The sequence below is a fragment of the Bombus flavifrons genome, unplaced genomic scaffold, assembly GCF_040668555.2.
Source record: "Bombus flavifrons isolate JBK064 unplaced genomic scaffold, iyBomFlav1_principal scaffold0095, whole genome shotgun sequence".
NCBI lineage: Eukaryota > Metazoa > Arthropoda > Insecta > Hymenoptera > Apidae > Bombus > Bombus flavifrons.
Window position 1 is genome coordinate 97,333 of NW_027184840.1, and position 25,266 is coordinate 122,598.

Here is a 25,266-nt window from a genome sequence, read left to right on the forward strand (position 1 = left end):
TTCTTCGATGTTCACTCTCCGGAATTTCAGGCACAAAAGAGCTCGAGCGCGACTTCCGTGTTCCTTATATAACTTAACAAGGCGTCGGTTTGTTAATCAAACGGTAACGATTTTTTGACATAGCAGGAGACGGTTTTTCCATTGTAACAAAATCAAATTGAACGATTTCTTAATTTTTATCGTAAATTGGCATCTTTTACGATTTAATACGATATCCAGTTTTATCATTTTAATAGTTTCTACAAACTAAGACTATATTCACACCTACATGATACTAGTTTTCGACTATCGATTAGTTTGGACAAAAAGGGAAAAGAGCCTAAGTGCAGTCGATGACGTTACTGTGAAATAAGTTAAGCTATTAAATAATCAGACAGATAAAATTCATATTAAGCGTTATATTATATTATCGATATTCGTTCATTTACTCGTGCTAATTAAAAAATAAAACGTTCTTTTTTCTTGAGTAACACCTACATCACTGTTTGCGATATTTAAGATTCTTATTTAATGCTTATTTAGAAGTCAGGTACCTTTTTAATTCTTCACAAGTTAAACGATTAAATTTACTCGTTATAGTTGTAACATAAAATGGCTTTATTTCTTCAATACCGTCTGCATCGCTGTACGTGATACAGTTATTAATTATGTAGCAAATAATATGATCTAATTGGCTGTAATCGCGGTTACGTATTTCTTCGTTAAATCTATCGATGTATTGGGCTATTAGCGCGAGACTTACTGATTCCCCGAGGAATGGTTTGATTCTTATAAATTAATGTTTTAAATGTGCCAATTAATGTTTCAATTGTTATAAATGAATAGTTTAATCGTTGTTAATTATTTGCTTAAATGTTATAAATTAATAGCTTAAGTGTTATAAATTAATAGTTTGAATGTTAGGAATTAATGGTATAAATGTAAAAATTAATAGCTTAAATTGTTACGTCGCCTAAAACATCTGCGCTGCATCTCTCGCGACCGGCCAGCCGCCGGCCTGTGTAACGTCATTTCGACCCTCAATAAACCTGAGGACCGACCATAACTTTCTCTTGCATTCTGTACACATGTATCTGCATTCCATCCGTCGTCCTGAAAGTTTTCTTAAGGCTAGAAATATTTGCGACGCACATCTGGTTTTTTAGAGAGGTCCTTGGGTTTATTAGGCGCAATCAAAAATGCGGAGAAAGCGGGTACGCGCCCATTAGGAAAAACCAAACATCTGTCTAACAGAACAGGCTGAGTTTTCCATGTGCAAGGTCATTTATGAACCACGTTGGTAGGAGGACTCCGACTCACTCCTTCAGGTTTCAGCATGGGTCACAGCCAATCGACATCGCGGATCGTTGCCCTCACTTTTCCTGACGAACAACGTGAATAACGAATCCGCGTTCTTCATGCAAAGGGCACACCCACACCGAGCTTTATTCCGTGCTAGCCTAAGGACGACAATTAGTAGAAAGAAAAACAACGTCGACGTGTAGCATCTAACTCTCCCGTCCACTAACATACGAAATTCGACTGTACGAACTTTGCTCTATTATTCGTGTCTATCTCATATTCGTGCGACAAGTTGTTACTGACGATTTGTATCTACTCAACAGTGTAGTTTAAGTGTTGGAAATATATATTTTATAATTCTGTGAATCACAGTGTTATATAAACTTAATCACCCCTATTATCTTAACGGAAATCAGGGGATCGATCAACTCGTGATGTCGATTAATATAATCATAACGGGAATTTACGACTCCCGTTGACGTCTCTCCTCGCGATTGCGTCTCCCCGCGATTGGCCGAATTTACATGGTCCTTCGAGCCGGATTTTGCGCCATTAAAAAGTGCGTTGACCCGTGACTATACAGTGTCGCGTGAAATCCACATTCCAACGACTTAAGCAACTAACCAAAGGAGCTGCCCTCGGAAAGGAACTCCTTCATCGCTCAGCACATACGCGAGCCCACACCGCACTGTAACGAGTAGCTACCCATTCCTAGATCAACGTCCATTTGATTAAGGTAAGCCCATTCCGATTATTAAATTCAAATATGGCTCAAGCTGAATCGATCAGCACGTTGCGGCGTAGACGAAGTGCCTTAGTCAGCCGATTTGCAACCACGAAGCGTCAACTCGAGGAATATGAAGAGTCTGAACGGGTAGACAAAAACTATCTAACAGCTTGCCGTAATTCGTTCGACGAAAATTGGCGAAAAATCTGCGCGGTGCAAGAGGAATTAGAAGTGTTAGATGAGGGGGAAATAGCTCGTGCAGATTCTTTAATGCGAGAGCGTCATAGGATTGACGTACAGATCATGGACCTCTTCGACCGACTACCATCAGTAACCCCTTCGCCAACAAAGACCCGCGATCCATGCGTGAAACCGGAGACGAGACCAATCACTTTGCCAGAGGTCCGTTTACCTCAATTCGACGGTGCCCTCGAGAACTGGACCTATTTCTACGACACGTTCTTATCCACAGTGGATCGCAATGAGAACTTAACTAACGTCCAAAGGTTTCAACATCTACGCTCCTCTATAACTGGACGGGCCGCACGGAGCATACAATCCTTAGAACTCACAGAGGCCAACTATCCCATCGCGCTCAACACACTGAAGGAGAAATTTAATTGTGCCCTCCGGATCTGTATGCGTCATTGGGAATTACTGCGCAGTTATCCCGAAATAAAAAGGGAAACTCCAGAAGCCATTGAAGATTTGCTGGAAACCGTCAGCGTAAATTTGAAAGCGCTCGAAAAATTAGGGCAGCCTGTAACATCAGATATAGTGATTATCGAGTTGCTTGCATCGAAATTACCTTCGTCCAGCATGCGTAAATGGCAGCGCACGTTGCCAAACCAAGACGTGCCTTCCTATCAACATCTGATGGAATTTCTGAAAACACGGGCAAACGGTAATCAACTCCTTTCTAAATCAAAGGAAACGAAAGGATCAACCCACAAAAAACATCGTCATCGACAAAACGTACCGCGCGGCCGAACCTTTGCCACAACCAGCAAGACATTAGTGTGCCCGACCTGCAGCGGACCCCACGTACTCAGACATTGTAAGGTCTTCAAAGCCAAATCGGCGGTAGAACGCTTTCAAATCGTAAAAGGGGCAGCGTTATGTATAAACTGCCTAGGCAGCGGACATTCGCTGACACAGTGCACAGCGGGTTCGTGTCATACCTGCGGGCAACGACACAACACCTACCTACACCGAGAGCAAACGCAGATAATTCCACGTTCGTCGAGTAGTCAGTCATCTAGCAATCGGTCGTCCAGCAGTCGGTCGTCTAGCGGTCGGTCATCGAGCGGTCGGTCATCGAGCGGTCGGTCGTCGAGCGGTCGGTCGTCGCGCAGTCGTTCATCGAGCGGTCGGTCGCCGGGCAGTCGTTCATCGCATAAACGATCTAAGAGACAATCCCCCCCGGGATCATCGAAGTCACGTTCGTATCATAAGTCCAGACGGACAACCGAATCATCCCGGAAGCATACATATTCGGCTCCTAAAGACTCGAAAGTTCCTGAGTCAAGCTCCCCACGGACCAAGGGCACCGCCATACACACCTTATCCAAGTCCCAACCCGAGCTAAACTGACTAGCTCAACAAACTACAAAAGGGTGGACCGAATGGGAAAATACATCTCCAAACGGCATACTACATCACGATCTACTGGTCACAGCACAGATCGATGTGCTAGACAAAAGGGCCTCACCAATCCGAGCCAGAGCATTGCTAGATACCGGATCTAGTATGAATTTCATGAGTGAGAAATTCGCAAAATCCCTCGGTATGAAACGAAGGAGATGTTCAGTCCCAATCGGCACCCTCGATGATTTGACGACAATTGCCAAGAGCCAGATCACGGCCACCATTGTTTCTATGGATGGCAAATATAAACGCATAGTAACGTTCTTAGTAATCCCAATAATATCGGCAGTCGTTCCAGATCAACCAATCGATAGGTCCGTCATCCAGCTACCCAAAAATATAAAATTAGCCGACCCAGCATTTCATCGACCAGGCCCGATCGACATATTATTGAGTTCGGGACCAACCTTAGCATCCTTTTGTGTCGGACAGATCAAACTATCCCAATCCACCGATACGGAGCTGTGTTTGCAAAAGACTCGATTCGGTTGGGTTATCGGGGGGAGCCCGCCAGCTCGCGCGGGGATCCATTCCTTTCACGTCACCACCACCGACCTACAAGCGGATCTCGCACGTTTTTGGGAAATCGATGAGGGACCACCTACCACGCATTTCTCAGAGGCGGAATTACAATGTGAGGAGCATTTCCGCAACCATGTCCAACGCAACAAGGAAGGGCGATACGTCGTCGCCCTGCCATTCAACGAGAAGCTTCCCACGCTGGGGACGTCAAGGTCCGTTGCCATGAGTAGACTCGCCTCGCTCCATCGCCGATTCCAACGCGACAAGCAATTCGAAGCCGCGTATAGTGCGGTGATCCAAGAGTATCTAGACTTGGGTCATATGACGAAGATCACGCCTGACCTTCCCACAACCAACGGTTATTATTTGCCTCATCACGGCGTGATAAAGGAATCGAGTGATACTACGAAACTTCGAGTTGTTTTCGACGGATCAGCAATCAGCACTACCGGAGTATCCCTCAACGACATGCTACATACAGGACCTAAATTACAGGAAGATCTAATTGAAATTCTATTGAGATTCCGGTCGCATCAATATGTTCTAACGGGTGACATTGAGAAGATGTATCGACAAATCCTCGTACGTCCAGAAGATCGTAAATATCAACTCATTCTATGGCGTAATTCCAACGGGGAGGTCGATACATATCAACTTAACACCGTGACGTTCGGACTATCAGCTGCCCCATACTTGGCCCTCCGATGCCTCAAACAATTAGCAGAAGACGAAGGACATCGATTCCCGCGAGCAGCAGCGGTTGTGCAGCGCGATTTTTATGTCGACGATGCCCTCACTGGAGCCGACACAAAAGAAGAATTACTATCGGTAAGACACGAACTCACAGACCTTCTCAGATCGGCCGGCTTACATATCCGGGAATGGGCATCCAATGACAAGGACATATTGCGAGGACTAACAGAAAGAGATACCAATAGAAGGCTACAATTGGGCGAGTCACAGACGTTGAAGACCTTAGGCATTTATTGGGATTCTCAGGAAGACGCAATCCTTTACTCAGTTGAACCCACAGCGACCATCACTCGAGTCACTAAACGATCAATGAGTTCGGTGATAGCCCGAATCTATGATCCACTTGGTTTGCTCGCGCCAGTGATTGTCAAAGCAAAAATATTGCTTCAACGCGTCTGGGCATTAAAAATTGATTGGGACGAATCCCTACCAGCAGAGTTGCATACTGAATGGGATCGATATCATATCCAACTACCCTTGCTTAATGATATTCGGTTCCCTCGTAAAACCATAATCAAGGCAGCTAATCATATAGAGCTGCACGGTTTCTGCGACGCCAGTGAAAGGGCATACGGAGCATGTGTCTATCTACGCAGCACCAATCCGGAGGGACACACACAAACTCAGATACTCACGGCTCGATCTAAGGTCGCGCCACTAAAATCGTTGACAATCCCACGACTCGAGTTAAGCGGAGCATTACTCCTCGCCTCACTTATGTCCTTGATAAAGAAGTCCCTCAATATAAAGATTTCTCGCACTGTGTATTGGACGGATTCTACTATAGTGCTTCAGTGGATCAAGTCCTCGCCACACATGTTGAAAACCTTCGTGGCGAACCGCGTAGCCGAGATCCAGACGAAAAAAAAACATCGACGATTGGCGTCATGTGCCCACCAACGATAATCCAGCAGATCTCATCTCCCGCGGGCAGACTCCCAAGGAATTTCTGCGCCCGACCATCTGGAAAAACGGACCCGAATGGCTCAAACAACAAGAGGAAAACTGGCCGATCTGGATACCCACGACGCTGGGAGAACTCCCAGAACAAAAGAAGACGATATGTCTAACAACTAGTACCATCGACAACACACTCCTCCATGGATATTCATCCTGGACAAGACTAATAAGAGTCGTCTCTTGGTGTCTTCGATGGAAATATAAGCAGAACCGATCCTCCCATCTAACAACGGACGAATTAACCACCGCACATAATAAATTGATCAAGATAATCCAATCCCGACACTTCGCAGCGGAGATTCGGATACTGCAGAAAGATAGAAGCAAGGATGTTGGAGGAAAACTACAGCCACTAAATCCATTCCTCGACGAAGAGGGGATACTACGCGTCGGAGGACGACTGACCAACTCTGCTATCCCATTCAGGCAAAAGCATCCAATTATTTTGCCGAAATCGACAATTACCGAGATCATTATAAACGAAGAACATCGAAACAACCACCACACAGGGACACAAGCTACATTATACGCCGTGAGACTACGCTATTGGCCGATCGACGGCCGTAGCCAAGTGTGGCGCACTATCAAAAGGTGCGTCCGTTGCTGCAGAGCTAATCCTCCACCAGTAGAGTACTTGATGGGGGATTTACCAGAGGCGCGTATTACCGAATCGCGCCCGTTTACGAACGTCGGAATCGACTACTGCGGTCCGCTCTATATCAAAGAGAGAAGGAATCGTAACCGCAGTAAAGTCAAGGTATACGTTGCCATATTCGTATGTCTAGCAACAAAAGCCGTCCACATCGAGTTAGTCAGCGATCTAACTACCGACGCATTCCTAGCCGTTCTACGCCGATTCATCTCCCGAAGAGGATACTGCGCAACCATCCTCACCGACAATGGCACCAATTTCGTCGGAGCTAATCGGGAATTACAAGAACTCCGAACCCTATTACAGTCCGACGACCACAAGGAAAAGGTGCAGAATTTTCTCGCCGACCGACAGATACAATGGCGTTTCAACCCCCAAACTCACCACATTTTGGCGGTTTATGGGAAGCCGCCGTAAAATCGTTCAAACATCACCTCATCCGCGTCGTCGGCACGGAGCTCTTGACCTTTGAACACCTTAACACCCTTGTGATTGAGATTGAAGCAATTCTCAATTCACGTCCACTGACTCCCATCTCGTCCGATCCGAAAGATCCCCCTGTCCTCACTCCCGGTCACTTTCTAATCGGCGATACATTAACGAGTTTACGGGAGCGTGATTTCAGGACAGTTCCATCAGGCCGGCTATCTAGTTGGCAGCGCATCCACCAGATCAAGCAGTACTTCTGGAGCAGGTGGAATCGAGAGTACCTCAACGAGCTGACCCGCCGCAACAAATGGGACAAGGGAAAACACGACATCCGTGAAGGCACCGTCGTAATCCTCAGGGAGGATAACGTCCCATCCATGCAGTGGCCTTTGGGCCGCGTAATCAAAGTCCATCCAGGAGCCGACGGAATCATACGGACCGCTACCGTGCAGACGGCAACGAGTATCCTAGACCGTGGTGTCAAAAGATTGGTCCCCTTACCCATTCAACCAGAAACAGATGAATCCGAGCATCAACCCGGAGCGAAGGAAATGGACAAACGACGCACCTGACTCCACAGGCAGAATTTGATCGGTGCCCTCTCAACGGGGGGAGGATGTTACGTCGCCTAAAACATCTGCGCTGCATCTCTCGCGACCGGCCAGCCGACGGCCTGCGTAACGTCATTTCGACCCTCAATAAACCTGAGGACCGACCATAACTAGCTCTTGCATTCTGTACACATGTATCTGCATTCCATCCGTCGTCCTGAAAGTTTTCTTAAGGCTAGAAATATTTGCGACGCACATCTGGTTTTTTAGAGAGGTCCTTGGGTTTATTAGGCGCAATCAAAAATGCGGAGAAAGCGGGTACGCGCCCATTAGGAAAAACCAAACATCTGTCTAACAGAACAGGCTGAGTTTTCCCATGTGCAAGGTCATTTATGAACCACGTTGGTAGGAGGACTCCGACTCACTCCTTCAGGTTTCAGCATGGGTCACAGCCAATCGACATCGCGGATCGTTGCCCTCACTTTTCCTGACGAACAACGTGAATAACGAATCCGCGTTCTTCATGCAAAGGGCACACCCACACCGAGCTTTCTCCCGTGCTAGCCTAAGGGCGACAATTAGTAGAAAGAAAAACAACGTCGACGTGTAGCATCTAACTCTCCCGTCCATTAACATACGAAATTCGACTGTACGAACTTTGCTCTATTATTCGTGTCTATCTCATATTCGTGCGACAAGTTGTTACTGACGATTTGTATCTACTCAACAGTGTAGTTTAAGTGTTGGAAATATATATTTTATAATTCTGTGAATCACAGTGTTATATAAACTTAATCACCCCTATTATCTTAACGGAAATCAGGGGATCGATCAACTCGTGGTGTCGATTAATATAATCGTAACGGGAATTTACGACTCCCGTTGACGTCTCTCCTCGCGATTGCGCCTCCCCGCGATTGGCCGAATTTACATAAATGTTATGAATTTGTGACTTATTGTTGTAAATTCATGACGTAAATATTCTAAATTAATGGCTTAAATGTTATAAATTAATAGTGCAGTCCAGTGTAGATCATCCAAAATGATCTTAGGGGCTTTTGTTGATCCAAACTGGACTGTTGCGTAGTTCTTGGCTTGGTATCGTTTTCCAAAGATTAATCGACTGATTAATTTTTGGAAAACGATGCCAATTACCAGGTCTCACCACGAGGAGGTGACTACGCACGAGACCCGCCCATGGGTTATTTAACACTACACATCGATCTCGACATTCAACCTATTGGCAGAACGTCCAGTTTTGACACTACTTGACCATGGGCCTGCGTAAAGAAATAGTTGTTTCGTAGTCTAACTGCGAAACACATATCTCCAACGCAGCGCTAACATGAATCATTACAAACGTAGAACAAGGCATACGTAACGCATCATCTATCTCCCACACAACGATTACATCGATCAGTACAAATAAACAATAATTCGCATCCCTACTGGCAACATTCGGTATCAAAGACACATTTATCTAACTTGGAGCGAAAAGAAGAAGATGAAGCTACTGACAGTGTCCCGAAACGGACGAGATCGCGATCTCTCGAAAGAACTAACAAACCTACGCGACGTACCCCCGTACACGAGATAACCCCGAGGTTCAACGGAAAGCCCAAGAATTGGCCGTAACTCGATTCCTGTTTCGCCGTTCGAAACTTACACGAGTCGCGGTCGATGGCGCCGACAGATGATGCCAGTGATCCACTAGTAATTCAGCCGTGGATCCAGCACATAGGCCAGCAACTTGACACACTCCAACTGAACAAGTGGAACCCGGGGAGGGACCGCTGAACAGGATTACGAAGGCAAGAGGACCCAACTGAACAGTGGGGTCCACTCACAGGGAGGGACCGCTGAACAGGATTACCAAGGCACGAGGCCCCAACTGAACAGTGGGGTCCACTCACGGGGAGGGACCGCTGAACAGGATTACGAAGGCAATACCTCAACTGAACAGTGGGGTCCACTCCCGCGGGGCCGAACAGGATTACGGAGGACGTGAAATTGCTGGTCCCTGACCGAGTACCGAAGTACCAATCGGACAGGACTGCAGATCCACGACTGAATCCCCAACTGATTAGCAAGCATCACCGGCACGACGACAACTCCCGTGATCCGATGCAAACGTTGAGCAGTCACCAAGACAGAGCTGTCCTTGGGCGACTTACGAATCCGAAGAGTTGTCTAGAGCACATTGACCCGCACGCACCCGAAATACACGCGAGCGAGTACGCCACGCGACAGTTTGAAAGAACTGAGTGATCGCGAACCGATATATCGTGGGAACAATTTTTCCAGTATGGTAAGCGAGGGGATCAAGAGAGAAGAGATCTTTATTTGTCGTTCCAAGATAGATAAGTATCTTTGTACAGAATGAGCTTACAATGTACATAACATAGGTATCTATCTTATGATTAATTAAAGCTAATACGCTCGCATCCCACGGTGTCCTGCGATGTCCCACGATGTCCCACGTTGTCCCCGCGGGGGGGTATTAGTCCAGTTTAGATCACCAAAACTATTTTGGGTGATCAAGACCAGACTATATTCAAGTAGTTTTTAGCTTGATATCGTTTTCGAATAATAATACTAATATTCGAAATAGTACTTGGTGTATTATTATTTGGAAAACGATACCAATTACCGGGACCCACCACGAGGAGGTAACTACGCTCGGGTCCCATTTACATATGAGTTTTTACGCATTGGAAGCAGAGATGTAAAATTATTTTATAATAAAGCGACATTGTAGCGGCGGCATTGTTTTGTCCGGAGTTTATTTGTTTTTAAATTACCTGTAATCTAAAGGTTTTGGTACTCCGAGGCAAAACAACAACACTATTTGATATGTCCTATGACTCATGTGCAGCTACAGATAAGATGTCGTTGCCTTCGGTTAAACTACACTTGCTTCCTTGATTCCATGAATATGATGTTGTTTCCTTGGTTTTTAGCAGACATGGAAAATTACATCTTAAAATTACACTCTGCGTTACCACTGCTTTTATACAAAATAGTGAAATGAGAAATTAAGTACTGTATTTAAAATTAAAAAATAATGCTATATAGAAATAAAATAGCAATCCAGGGACCTGAAAGATTTCGTTAATAAAATAATACAATATAAATCATTAATTCACTCACATTGATGGTACTGATTTAAATCAATGAATGTAGAGTTGCTTCCGATTAATGGTACAACTGTTATAAATTAAGAGCACAATTACTTTGAATTAATGGAAGAATATGGTTATAAATTATTGGTATAGTTGTTAAGAATTAATGGAGGAATTGTTTTAGATTAATGGCTTAAATATTATAAATTAATGGCTTAGATGATATAAATTAATAGTTTAATCGTTGTTAATTATTTGCTTAAATGTTATAAATTAATAGCTTAAGTGTTATAAATTAATAGTTTGAGTGTTACGAATTAATGGTATAAATGTAAAAATTAATAGCTTAAATGTTATGAATTTGTGACTTATTGTTGTAAATTCATGACGTAAATATTGTAAATTAATGGCTTAAATGTTATAAATTAATAGTGCAGTCCAGTGTAGATCATCCAAAATGATCATAGGGGCTTTTGTTGATCCAAACTGGACTGTTGCGTAGTTCTTGGCTTGGTATCGTTTTCCAAAGATTAATCGACTGATTAATTTTTGGAAAACGATGCCAATTACCAGGTCTCACCACGAGGAGGTGACTACGCACGAGACCCGCCCATGGGTTATTTAACACTACACATCGATCTCGACATTCAACCTATTGGCAAAACGTCCAGTTTTGACACTACTTGACCATGGGCCTGCGTAAAGAAATAGTTGTTTCGTAGTCTAACTGCGAAACACATATCTCCAACGCAGCGCTAACATGAATCATTACAAACGTAGAACAAGGCATACGTAACGCATCATCTATCTCCCACACAACGATTACATCGATCAGTACAAATAAACAATAATTCGCATCCCTACTGGCAACATTCGGTATCAAAGACACATTTATCTAACTTGGAGCGAAAAGAAGAAGATGAAGCTACTGACAGTGTCCCGAAACGGACGAGATCGCGATCTCTCGAAAGAACTAACAAACCTACGCGACGTACCCCCGTACACGAGATAACCCCGAGGTTCAACGGAAAGCCCAAGAATTGGCCGTAACTCGATTCCTGTTTCGCCGTTCGAAACTTACACGAGTCGCGGTCGATGGCGCCGACAGATGATGCCAGTGATCCACTAGTAATTCAGCCGTGGATCCAGCACATAGGCCAGCAACTTGACACACTCCAACTGAACAAGTGGAACCCGGGGAGGGACCGCTGAACAGGATTACGAAGGCAAGAGGCCCCAACTGAACAGTGGGGTCCACTCACAGGGAGGGACCGCTGAACAGGATTACCAAGGCACGAGGCCCCAACTGAACAGTGGGGTCCACTCACGGGGAGGGACCGCTGAACAGGATTACGAAGGCAATACCTCAACTGAACAGTGGGGTCCACTCCCGCGGGGCCGAACAGGATTACGGAGGACGTGAAATTGCTGGTCCCTGACCGAGTACCGAAGTACCAATCGGACAGGACTGCAGATCCACGACTGAATCCCCAACTGATTAGCAAGCATCACCGGCACGACGACAACTCCCGTGATCCGATGCAAACGTTGAGCAGTCACCAAGACAGAGCTGTCCTTGGGCGACTTACGAATCCGAAGAGTTGTCTAGAGCACATTGACCCGCACGCACCCGAAATACACGCGAGCGAGTACGCCACGCGACAGTTTGAAAGAACTGAGTGATCGCGAACCGATATATCGTGGGAACAATTTTTCCAGTATGGTAAGCGAGGGGATCAAGAGAGACGAGATCTTTATTTGTCGTTCCAAGATAGATAAGTATCTTTGTACAGAATGAGCTTACCATGTACATAACATAGGTATCTATCTTATGATTAATTAAAGCTAATACGCTCGCATCCCACGGTGTCCTGCGATGTCCCACGATGTCCCACGTTGCCCCCGCGGGGGGGTATTAGTCCAGTTTAGATCACCAAAACTATTTTGGGTGATCAAGACCAGACTATATTCAAGTAGTTTTTAGCTTGATATCGTTTTCGAATAATAATACTAATATTCGAAATAGTACTTGGTGTATTATTATTTGGAAAACGATACCAATTACCGGGACTCACCACGAGGAGGTAACTACGCTCGGGTCCCATTTACATATGAGTTTTTACGCATTGGAAGCAGAGATGTAAAATTATTTTATAATAAAGCGACATTGTAGCGGCGGCATTGTTTTGTCCGGAGTTTATTTGTTTTTAAATTGCTTGTAATCTAACGGTATTGGTACTCCGAGGCAAAACAACAACACTATTTGAAATGTCCTATGACTCATGTGCAGCTACAGATAAGATGTCGTTGCCTTCGGTCAAACTACACTTGCTTCCTTGATTCCATGAATATGGTGTTGTTTCCTTGGTTTTTAGCAGACATGGAAAATTACATCTTAAAATTACACTCTGCGTTACCACTGCTTTTATACAAAATAGTGAAATGAGAAATTAAGTACTGTATTTAAAATTAAAAAATAATGCTATATAGAAATAAAATAGCAATCCAGGACCTGAAAGATTTCGTTAATAAAATAATACAATATAAATCATTAATTCACTCACATTGATGGTACTGATTTAAATCAATGAATGTAGAGTTGCTTCCGATTAATGGTACAACTGTTATAAATTAAGAGCACAATTACTTTGAATTAATGGGAGAATATGGTTATAAATTATTGGTATAGTTGTTAAGAATTAATGGAGGAACTGTTTTAGATTAATGGCTTAAATATTATAAATTAATGGCTTAGATGATATAAATTAATAGTTTAAATATTGTAAATTAGTGGCTTAGATGTTGTAAATTAATAGCTTAAATGTTATAATTTATTGGCTTAGATGATATAAATTAATAGCTTAAATGTTATAAATTATTGGCAAAATGTATAAAATAACAGTTCAAAAGTTAGAAATTAATGGCTTAAATGTTATAAATTAATAGCTTAAATGTTATAAATTAATGGCTTAAATGTATAAAATAACACATTAAATGCTGTAATTAATGGTTTAAATGTTATAAATTAACAGTTTAAATGTTATAAATTAATAGCTTGAATGTTATAATTTAATGGCTTAGATGATATAAATTAATAGTTTAAATGTTATAAATTAATGGCTAAATGTATAAAATAACAGTTCAAAAGTTAGAAATTAATGGCTTAAATGTTATAAATTAATAGCATAAATGTTATAAACTAATAGTTTAGACGTTATAAATTAATTCCTTAAATGTTATAAATTAATGGCTTGAATGTTATAAATTAATAGCTTAAGTGTTGTAAATTAATGGTTTAGACGTTATAAATTACTAGTTACAATGTTGTTGTTTGATATTTTTTCTTACTTACCTGATATTTATGTTCTTCTTCGATGTTCACTCTCCGGAATTTCAGGCACAAAAGAGCTCGCGCGCGACCTCCGTGTTCCTTATATAACATAACAAGGCGTCGGTTTGTTAATCAAACGGTAACGATTTTTTGACATAGCAGGAGACGGTTTTTCCATTGTAACAAAATCAAATTGAACGATTTCTTAATTTTTATCGTAAATTGGCATCTTTTACGATTTAATACGATATCCATTTTTATCATTTTAATAGTTTCTACAAACTGAGACTATATTCACACCTACATGATACTAGTTTTCGACTATCGATTAGTTTGGACAAAAAGGGAAAAGAGCCTAAGTGCAGTCGATGACGTTACTGTGAAATAAGTTAAGCTATTAAATAATCAGACAAATAAAATTCATATTAAGCGTTATATTATATTATCGATATTCGTTCATTTACTCGTGCTAATTAAAAAATAAAACGTTCTTTTTTCTTGAGTAACACCTACATCACTGTTTGCGATATTTAAGATTCTTATTTAATGCTTATTTAGAAGTCAGGTACCTCTTTAATTCTTCACAAGTTAAACGATTAAATTTACTCGTTATAGTTGTAACATAAAATGGCTTTATTTCTTCAATACCGCCTGCATCGCTGTACGTGATACAGTTATTAATTATGTAGCAAATAATATGATCTAATTGGTTGTAATCGCGGTTACGTATTTCTTCGTTAAATCTATCGATGTATTGGGCTATTAGCGCGAGACATACTGATTCCTCGATGAATGGTTTGATTCTTATAAATTAATGTTTTAAATGTGCCAATTATTGTTTCAATTGTTATAAATTAATAGTTTAATCGTTGTTAATTATTTGCTTAAATGTTATAAATTAATAGCTTAAGTGTTATAAATTAATAGTTTGAGTGTTAGGAATTAATGGTATAAATGTAAAAATTAATAGCTTAAATGTTATGAATTTGTGACTTATTGTTGTAAATTCATGACGTAAATATTGTAAATTAATGGCTTAAATGTTATAAATTAATAGTGCAGTCCAGTGTAGATCATCCAAAATGAATTTAGGGGCTTTTGTTAATCCAAACTGGACTGTTGCGTAGTTCTTGGCTTGGTATCGTTTTCCAAAGATTAATCGACTGATTAATTTTTGGAAAACGATGCCAATTACCAGGTCTCACCACGAGGAGGTGACTACGCACGAGACCCGCCCAAGGGTTATTTAACACTACACATCGATCTCGACATTCAACCTATTGGCAGAATGTCCACTTTTGACACTACTTGACCATGGGCCTGCGTAAAGAAATAGTTGTTTCGTAGTCTAACTGCGAAACACATATCTCCAACGCAGCGCTAACATGAATCTTTACAAACGTAGAACAAGGCATACGTAACGCATCATCTATCTCCCACACAACGATTACATCGATCAGTGCAAATATACAATAATTCGCATCCCTACTGGCAACATTCGGTATCAAAGACATATTTATCTAACTTGGAACGAAAAGAAGAAGATGAAGCTACTGACACTGTCCCGAAACGGACGAGATCGCGATCTCTCGAAAGAACTAACAAACCTACGCGACGTACCCCCGTACACGAGATAACCCCCAGGTTCAACGGAAAGCCCAAGAATTGGCCGTAACTCGATTCCTGTTTCGCCGTTCGAAACTTACACGAGTCGCGGTCGATGGCGCCGACAGATGATGCCAGTGATCCACTAGTAATTCAGCCGTGGATCCAGCACATAGGCCAGCAACTTGACACACTCCAACTGAACAAGTGGAACCAGGGGAGGGACCGCTGAACAGGATTACGAAGGCAAGAGGCCCCAACTGAACAGTGGGGTCCACTCACAGGGAGGGACCGCTGAACAGGATTACCAAGGCACGAGGCCCCCACTGAACAGTGGGGTCCTCTCACGGGGAGGGACCGCTGAACAGGATTACGAAGGCAATACCTCAACTGAACAGTGGGGTCCACTCCCGCGGGGCCGAACAGGATTACGGAGGACGTGAAATTGCTGGTCCCTGACCGAGTACCGAAGTACCAATCGGACAGGACTGCAGATCCACGACTAAATCCCCAACAGATTAATAAGCATCACCGGCACGACGACAACTCCCGTGATCCGATGCAAACGTTGAGCAGTCACCAAGACAGAGCTGTCCTTGGGCGACATACGAATCCGAAGAGTTGTCTAGAGCACATTGACCCGCACGCACCCGAAATACACGCGAGCGAGTACGCCACGCGACAGTTTGAAAGAACTGAGTGATCGCGAACCGATATATCGTGGGAACAATTTTTCCAGTATGGTAAGCGATGGGATCAAGAGAGACGAGATCTTTATTTGTCGTTCCAAGATAGATAAGTATCTTTGTACAGAATGAGCTTACAATGTACATAACATAGGTATCTATCTTATGATTAATTAAATCTAATACGCTCGCATCCCACGGTGTCCTGCGATGTCCCACGATGTCCCACGTTGCCCCCGCGGGGGGGTATTAGTCCAGTTTAGATCACCAAAACTATTTTGGGTGATCAAGACCAGACTATATTCAAGTAGTTTTTAGCTTGATATCGTTTTCGAATAATAATACTAATATTCGAAATAGTACTTGGTGTATTATTATTTGGAAAACGATACCAATTACCGGGACCCACCACGAGGAGGTAACTACGCTCGGGTCTCATTTACATATGAGTTTTTACGCATTGGAAGCAGAGATGTAAAATTATTTTATAATAAAGCGACATTGTAGCGGCGGCATTGTTTTGTCCGGAGTTTATTTGTTTTTAAATTACTTGTAATCTAACGGTTTTGGTACTCCGAGGCAAAACAACAACACTATTTGAAATGTCCTATGACTCATGTGCAGCTACAGATAAGATGTCGTTGCCTTCGGTTAAACTACACTTGCTTCCTTGATTCCATGAATATGGTGTTGTTTCCTTGGTTTTTAGCAGACATGGAGAATTACATCTTAAAATTACACTCTGCGGTACCACTGCTTTTATACAAAATAGTGAAATGAGAAATTAAGTACTGTATTTAAAATTAAAAAATAATGCTATATAGAAATAAAATAGCAATCCAGGGACCTGAAAGATTTCGTTAATAAAATAATACAATATAAATCATTAATTCACTCACATTGATGGTACTGATTTAAATCAATGAATGTAGAGTTGCTTCCGATTAATGGTACAACTGTTATAAATTAAGAGCACAATTACTTTGAATTAATGGGAGAATATGGTTATAAATTATTGGTATAGTTGTTAAGAATTAATGGAGGAATTGTTTTAGATTAATGGCTTAAATATTATAAATTAATGGCTTAGATGATATAAATTAATAGTTTAAATATTGTAAATTAGTGGCTTAGATGTTGTAAATTAATAGCTTAAATGTTATAATTTAATGGCTCAGATGATATAAATTAATAGTTTAAATGTTATAAATTAAAGGATAAATGTATAAAATAACAGTTCAAAAGTTAGAAATTAATGGCTTAAATGTTATAAATTAATAGCTTAAATGTTATAAATTAATAGCTTAAATGTATAAAATAACACTTTAAATGTTGTAAATTAATGGCTTAGATGTTGTTAATTAATAGCTTAAATGTTATAAAATAATAGCTTAAATGTATAAAACAACAGTTTAAACGTTGTAAATTAGTGGCTCAGATGTTGTCAATTAATTGCTTAAATGTTAGAAATTAATGGCTTAAATGATAGAAATTAATAGTTTAAATGTTATAAATTAATTGCTTAAATGTTATAAATTAATGGCTTAAATGTATAAAATAACACTTTAAATGCTGTAAATTAATGGTTTAAATGTTATAAATTAACAGTTTAAATGTTATAAATTAATAGCTTGAATGTTATAATTTAATGGCTTAGATGATATAAATTAATAGTTTAAATGTTATAAATTAATGGCTAAATGTATAAAATAACAGTTCAAAAGTTAGAAATTAATGGCTTAAATATTATAAATTAATAGCATAAATGTTATAAATTAATAGTTTAGACGTTATAAATTAATGCCTTAAATGTTATAAATTAATGGCTTGAATGTTATAAATGAATAGCTTAAGTGTTGTAAATTAATGGTTTAGACGTTATAAATTACTAGTTACAATGTTGTTGTTTGATATTTTTTCTTACTTACCTGATATTTATGTTCTTCTTCGATGTTCACTCTCCGGAATTTCAGGCACAAAAGAGCTCGCGCGCGACTTCCGTGTTCCTTATATAACTTAACAAGGCGCCGGTTTGTTAATCAAACGGTAACGATTTTTTGACATAGCAGGAGACGGTTTTTCCATTGTAACAAAATCAAATTGAACGATTTCTTAATTTTTATCGTAAATTGGCATCTTTTACGATTTAATACGATATACATTTTTATCATTTCAATAGTTTCTACAAACTAAGACTAAATTCACACGTACATGATACTAGTTTTCGACTATCGATTAGTTTGGACAAAAAGGGAAAAGAGCCTAAGGGCAGTCGATGACGTTACTGTGAAATAAGTTAAGCTATTAAATAATCAGACAGATAAAATTCATATTAAGCGTTATATTATATTATCGATATTCGTTCATTTACTCGTGCTAATTAAAAAATAAAACGTTCTTTTTTCTTGAGTAACACCTACATCACTGTTTGCGATATTTAAGATTCTTATTTAATGCTTATTTAGAAGTCAGGTACCTTTTTAATTCTTCACCAGTTAAACGATTAAATTTACTCGTTATAGTTGTAACATAAAATGGCTTTATTTCTTCAATACCGCCTGCATCGCTGTACGTGATACAGTTATTAATTATGTAGCAAATAATATGATCTAATTGGTTGTAATCGCGGTTACGTATTTCTTCGTTGAAACTATCGATGTATTGGGCTATTAGCGCGAGACTTACTGATTCCTCGAGGAATGGTTTGATTCTTATAAATTAATGTTTTAAATGTGCCAATTAATGTTTCAATTGTTATAAATTAATAGTTTAATCGTTGTTAATTATTTGCTTAAATGTTATAAATTAATAGCTTAAGTGTTATAAATTAATAGTTTGAATGTTAGGAATTAATGGTATAAATGTAAAAATTAATAGCTTAAATGTTATGAATTTGTGACTTATTGTTGTAAATTCATGACGTAAATATTGTAAATTAATGGCTTAAATGTTATAAATAAATAGTGCAGTCCAGTGTAGATCATCCAAAATGATCTTAGGGGCTTTTGGTGATCCAAACTGGACTGTTGCGTAGTTCTTGGCTTGGTATCGTTTTCCAAAGATTAATCGACTGATTAATTTTTGGAAAACGATGCCAATTACCAGGTCTCACCACGAGGAGGTGACTACGCACGAGACCCGCCCATGGGTTATTTAACACTACACATCGATCTCGACATTGAACCTATTGGCAGAATGTCCAGTTTTGACACTACTTGACCATGGGCCTGCGTAAAGAAATAGTTGTTTCGTAGTCTAACTGCGAAACACATATCTCCAACGCAGCGCTAACATGAATCTTTACAAACGTAGAACAAGGCATACGTAACGCATCATCTATCTCCCACACAACGATTACATCGATCAGTAAAAATATACAATAATTCGCATCCCTACTGGCAACATTTGGTATCAAAGACACATTTATCTAACTTGGAACGAAAAGAAGAAGATGAAGCTACTGACACTGTCCCGAAACGGACGAGATCGCGATCTCTCGAAAGAACTAACAAACCTACGCGAAATACCCCAGTACACGAGATAACCCCGAGGTTCAACGGAAAGCCCAAGAATTGGCCGTAACTCGATTCCTGTTTCGCCGTTCGAAACTTACACGAGTCGCGGTCGATGGCGCCGACAGATGATGCCAGTGATCCACTAGTAATTCAGCCGTGGATCCAGCACATAGGCCAGCAACTTGACACACTCCAACTGAACAAGTGGAACCCGGGGAGGGACCGCTGAACAGGATTACGAAGGCAAGAGGCCCCAACTGAACAGTGGGATCCACTCACAGGGAGGGACCGCTGAACAGGATTACCAAGGCACGAGGCCCCAACTGAACAGTGGGGTCCACTCATGGGGAGGGACCGCTGAACAGGATTACGAAGGCAATACCTCAACTGAACAGTGGGGTCCACTCCCGCGGGGCCGAACAGGATTACGGAGGACGTGAAATTGGTGGTCTCTGATCGAGTACCCAAGTACCCATCGGACAGGACTGCAGATCCACGAGTGAATCCCCAACAGATTAGCAAGCATCACCGGCACGACGACAACTCCCGTGATCCGATGCAAACGTTGAGCAGTCACCAAGACAGAGCTGTCCTTGGGCGACTTACGAATCCGAAGAGTTGTCTAGAGCACATTGACCCGCACGCACCCGAAATACACGCGAGCGAGTACGCCACGCGACAGTTTGAAAGAACTGAGTGATCGCGAACCGATATATCGTGGGAACAATTTTTCCAGTATGGTAAGCGAGGGGATCAAGAGAGACGAGATCTTTATTTGTCGTTCCAATATAGATAAGTATCTTTGTACAGATTGAGCTTACAATGTACATAACATAGGTATCTATCATATGATTAATTAAAGCTAATACGCTCGCATCCCACGGTGTCCTGCGATGTCCCACGATGTCCCACGTTGCCCCCGCGGGGGGGTATTAGTCCAGTTTAGATCACCAAAACTATTTTGGGTGATCAAAACCAGGCTATATTCAAGTAGTTTTTAGCTTGATATCGTTTTCGAATAATAATACTAATATTCGAAATAGTACTTGGTGCATTATTATTTGGAAAACGATACCAATTACCGGGACCCACCACGAGGAGGTAACTACGCTCGGGTCCCATTTACATATGAGTTTTTACGCATTGGAAGCAGAGATGTAAAATTATTTTATAATAAAGCGACATTGTAGCGGCGGCATTGTTTTGTCCGGAGTTTATGTGTTTTTAAATTACTTGTAATCTAACGGTTTTGGTACTCCGAGGCAAAACAACAACACTATTTGAAATGTCCTATGACTCATGTGCAGCTACAGATAAGATGTCGTTGCCTTCGGTTAAACTACACTTGCTTCCTTGATTCCATGAATATGGTGTTGTTTCGTTGGTTTTTAGCAGACATGGAAAATTACATCTTAAAATTACACTCTGCGTTACCACTGCTTTTATACAAAATAGTGAAATGAGAAATTAAGCACTGTATTTAAAATTAAAAAATAATGCTATATAGAAATAAAATAGCAATCCAGGGACCTGAAAGATTTCGTTAATAAAATAATACAATATAAATCATTAATTCACTCACATTGATGGTACTGATTTAAATCAATGAATGTAGAGTTGCTTCCGATTAATGGTACGACTGTTATAAATTAAGAGAACAATTACTTTGAATTAATGGGAGAATATGGTTATAAATTATTGGTATAGTTGTTAAGAATTAATGGAGGAATTGTTTTAGATTAATGGCTTAAATATTATAAATTAATGGCTTAGATGATATAAATTAATAGTTTAAATATTGTAAATTTGTGGCTTAGATGTTGTAAATTAATAGCTTAAATGTTATAATTTAATGGCTTAGATGATATAAATTAATAGTTTAAATGTTATAAATTAATGGCTAAATGTATAAGATAACAGTTCAAAAGTTAGAAACTAATGGCTTAAATGTTATAAATTAATAGCTCAAATGTTATAAATTAATAGCTTAAATGTATAAAATAACACTTTAAATGTTGTAAATTAATGGCTTAGATGTTGTTAATTAATAGCTTAAATGTTATAAAATAATAGCTTAAATGTATAAAACAACAGTTTAAATGTTGTAAATTAGTGGCTCAGATGTTGTCAATTAATTGCTTAAATGTTAGAAATTAATGGTTTAAATGTTAGAAATTAATAGTTTAAATGTTATAAATTAATTGCTTAAATGTTATAAATTAATGGCTTAAATGTATAAAATAACACTTTAAATGATGTAAATTAATGGTTGAAATGTTATAAATTAATTGCTTAAATGTTATGAATTAATAGCTTGAATGTTATAATTTAATGGCTTAGATGATATAAATTAATAGTTTAAATGTTATAAATTAATGGCTAAATGTATAAAATAACAGTTCAAAAGTTAGAAATTAATGGCTTAAATGTTATAAATTAATTGCTTAAATGTTATGAATTAATGGCTTAAGTGTATAAAATAACACATTAAATGCTGTATATTAATGGTTTAAATGTTATAAATTAACAGTTTAAATGTTATAAATTAATAGCTTGAATGTTATAATTTAATGGCTTAGATGATATAAATTAATAGTTTAAATGTTATAAATTAATGGCTAAATGTATAAAATAACAGTTCAAAAGTTAGAAATTAATGGCTTAAATGTTATAAATTAATAGCATAAATGTTATAAATTAATAGTTTAGACGTTATAAATTAATTCCTTAAATGTTATAAATTAATGGCTTGAATGTTATAAATTAATAGCTTAAGTGTTGTAAATTAATGGTTTAGACGTTATAAATTACTAGTTACAATGTTGTTGTTTGATATTTTTTCTTACTTACCTGATATTTATGTTCTTCTTCGATGTTCACTCTCCGGAATTTCAGGCACAAAAGAGCTCGCGCGCGACCTCCGTGTTCCATATATAACATAACAAGGCGTCGGTTTGTTAATCAAACGGTAACGATTTTTTGACATAGCAGGAGACGGTTTTTCCATTGTAACAAAATCAAATTGAACGATTTCTTAATTTTTATCGTAAATTGGCATCTTTTACGATTTAATACGATATCCATTTTTATCATTTTAATAGTTTCTACAAACTAAGACTATATTCACACCTACATGATACTAGTTTTCGACTATCGATTAGTTTGGACAAAAAGGGAAAAGAGCCTAAGTGCAGTCGATGACGTTACTGTGAAATAAGTTAAGCTATTAAATAATCAGACAGATAAAATTCATATTAAGCGTTATATTATATTATCGATATTCGTTCATTTACTCGTGCTAATTAAAAAATAAAACGTTCTTTTTTCTTGAGTAACACCTACATCACTGTTTGCGATATTTAAGATTCTTATTTAATGCTTATTTAGAAGTCAGGTACCTTTTTAATTCTTCACAAGTTAAACGATTAAATTTACTCGTTATAGTTGTAACATAAAATGGCTTTATTTCTTCAATACCGCCTGCATCGCTGTACGTGATACAGTTATTAATTATGTAGCAAATAATATGATCTAATTGGTTGTAATCGCGGTTACGTATTTCTTCGTTAAATCTATCGATGTATTGGGCTATTAGCGCGAGACTTACTGATTCCTCGAGGAATGGTTTGATTCTTATAAATTAATGTTTTAAATGTGCCAATTAATGTTTCAATTGTTATAAATTAATAGTTTAATCGTTGTTAATTATTTGCTTAAATGTTATAAATTAATAGCTTAAGTGTTATAAATTAATAGTTTGAATGTTAGGAATTAATGGTATAAATGTAAAAATTAATAGCTTAAATGTTATGAATTTGTGACTTATTGTTGTAAATTCATGACGTAAATATTGTAAATTAATGGCTTAAATGTTATAAATTAATAGTGCAGTCCAGTGTAGATCATCCAAAATGATCTTAGGGGCTTTTGGTGATCCAAACTGGACTGTTGCGTAGTTCTTGGCTTGGTATCGTTTTCCAAAGATTAATCGACTGATTAATTTTTGGAAAACGATGCCAATTACCAGGACTCACCACGAGGAGGTGACTACGCACGAGACCCGCCCATGGGTTATTTAACACTACACATCGATCTCGACATTCAACCTATTGGCAGAATGTCCAGTTTTGACACTACTTGACCATGGGCCTGCGTAAAGAAATAGTTGTTTCGTAGTCTAACTGCGAAACACATATCTCCAACGCAGCGCTAACATGAATCTTTACAAACGTAGAACAAGGCATACGTAACGCATCATCTATCTCCCACACAACGATTACATCGATCAGTACAAATATACAATAATTCGCATCCCTACTGGCAACATTCGGTATCAAAGACACATTTATCTAACTTGGAACGAAAAGAAGAAGATGAAGCTACTGACACTGTCCCGAAACGGACGAGATCGCGATCTCTCGAAAGAACTAACAAACCTACGCGACGTACCCCCGTACACGAGATAACCCCGAGGTTCAACGGAAAGCCCAAGAATTGGCCGTAACTCGATTCCTGTTTCGCCGTTCGAAACTTACACGAGTCGCGGTCGATGGCGCCGACAGATGATGCCAGTGATCCACTAGTGATTCAGCCGTGGATCCAGCACATAGGCCAGCAGCTTGACACACTCCAACTGAACAAGTGGAACCCGGGGAGGGACCGCTGAACAGGATTACGAAGGCAAGAGGCCCCAACTGAACAGTGGGGTCCACTCACAGGGAGGGACCGCTGAACAGGATTACCAAGGCACGAGGGCCCCAACTGAACAGTTGGGTCCACTCCCGCGGGGCCGAACAGGATTACGGAGGACGTGAAATTGGTGGTCTCTGATCGAGTACCCAAGTACCAATCGGACAGGACTGCAGATCCACGAGTGTATCCCCGACAGATTAGCAAGCATCACCGGCACGACGACAACTCCCGTGATCCGATGCAAACGTTGAGCAGTCACCAGGACAGAGCTGTCCTTGGGCGACTTACGAATCCGAAGAGTTGTCTAGAGAACATTGACCCGCACGCACCCGAAATACACGCGAGCGAGTACGCCACGCGACAGTTTGAAAGAACTGAGTGATCGCGAACCGATATATCGTGGGAACAATTTTTCCAGTATGGTAAGCGAGGGGATCAAGAGAGACGAGATCTTTATTTGTCGTTCCAATATAGATAAGTATCTTTGTACAGATTGAGCTTACAATGTACATAACATAGGTATCTATCATATGATTAATTAAAGCTAATACGCTCGCATCCCACGGTGTCCTGCGATGTCCCACGATGTCCCACGTTGCCCCCGCGGGGGGGTATTAGTCCAGTTTAGATCACCAAAACTATTTTGGGTGATCAAAACCAGGCTATATTCAAGTAGTTTTTAGCTTGATATCGTTTTCGAATAATAATACTAATATTCGAAATAGTACTTGGTGCATTATTATTTGGAAAACGATACCAATTACCGGGACCCACCACGAGGAGGTAACTACGC

General features: G+C 39.9%; 1 protein-coding gene across 1 annotated transcript; it reads left to right on the forward strand.

The window, feature by feature from the left end:
• The first annotated feature begins 2,047 nt into the window (after nt 1-2,047).
• On the forward strand, nt 2,048-7,543 carry LOC138189500 (uncharacterized). Its single transcript, XM_069131520.1, has 4 exons — nt 2,048-2,912; nt 3,687-5,773; nt 5,865-6,549; nt 6,849-7,543. Exons 1-4 carry the CDS (start codon nt 2,048-2,050, stop codon nt 7,541-7,543), a joined length of 4,332 nt encoding a protein of 1,443 aa, XP_068987621.1.
• The last annotated feature ends 17,723 nt before the right edge of the window (nt 7,544-25,266 follow it).

Excerpts from the sequence above, each read along its gene's own strand:
- LOC138189500 (XM_069131520.1), top strand. The coding sequence starts at position 2,048 with ATGGCTCAAGCTGAATCGATCAGCACGTTGCGGCGTAGACGAAGTGCC. Across the intron at positions 2,913-3,686 it reads TCTGAAAACACGGGCAAACG|CACAGATCGATGTGCTAGAC; the intron begins GTAATCAACTCC and ends TACTGGTCACAG. Across the intron at positions 6,550-6,848 it reads GGGGGATTTACCAGAGGCGC|TCCGACGACCACAAGGAAAA; the intron begins GTATTACCGAAT and ends ACCCTATTACAG.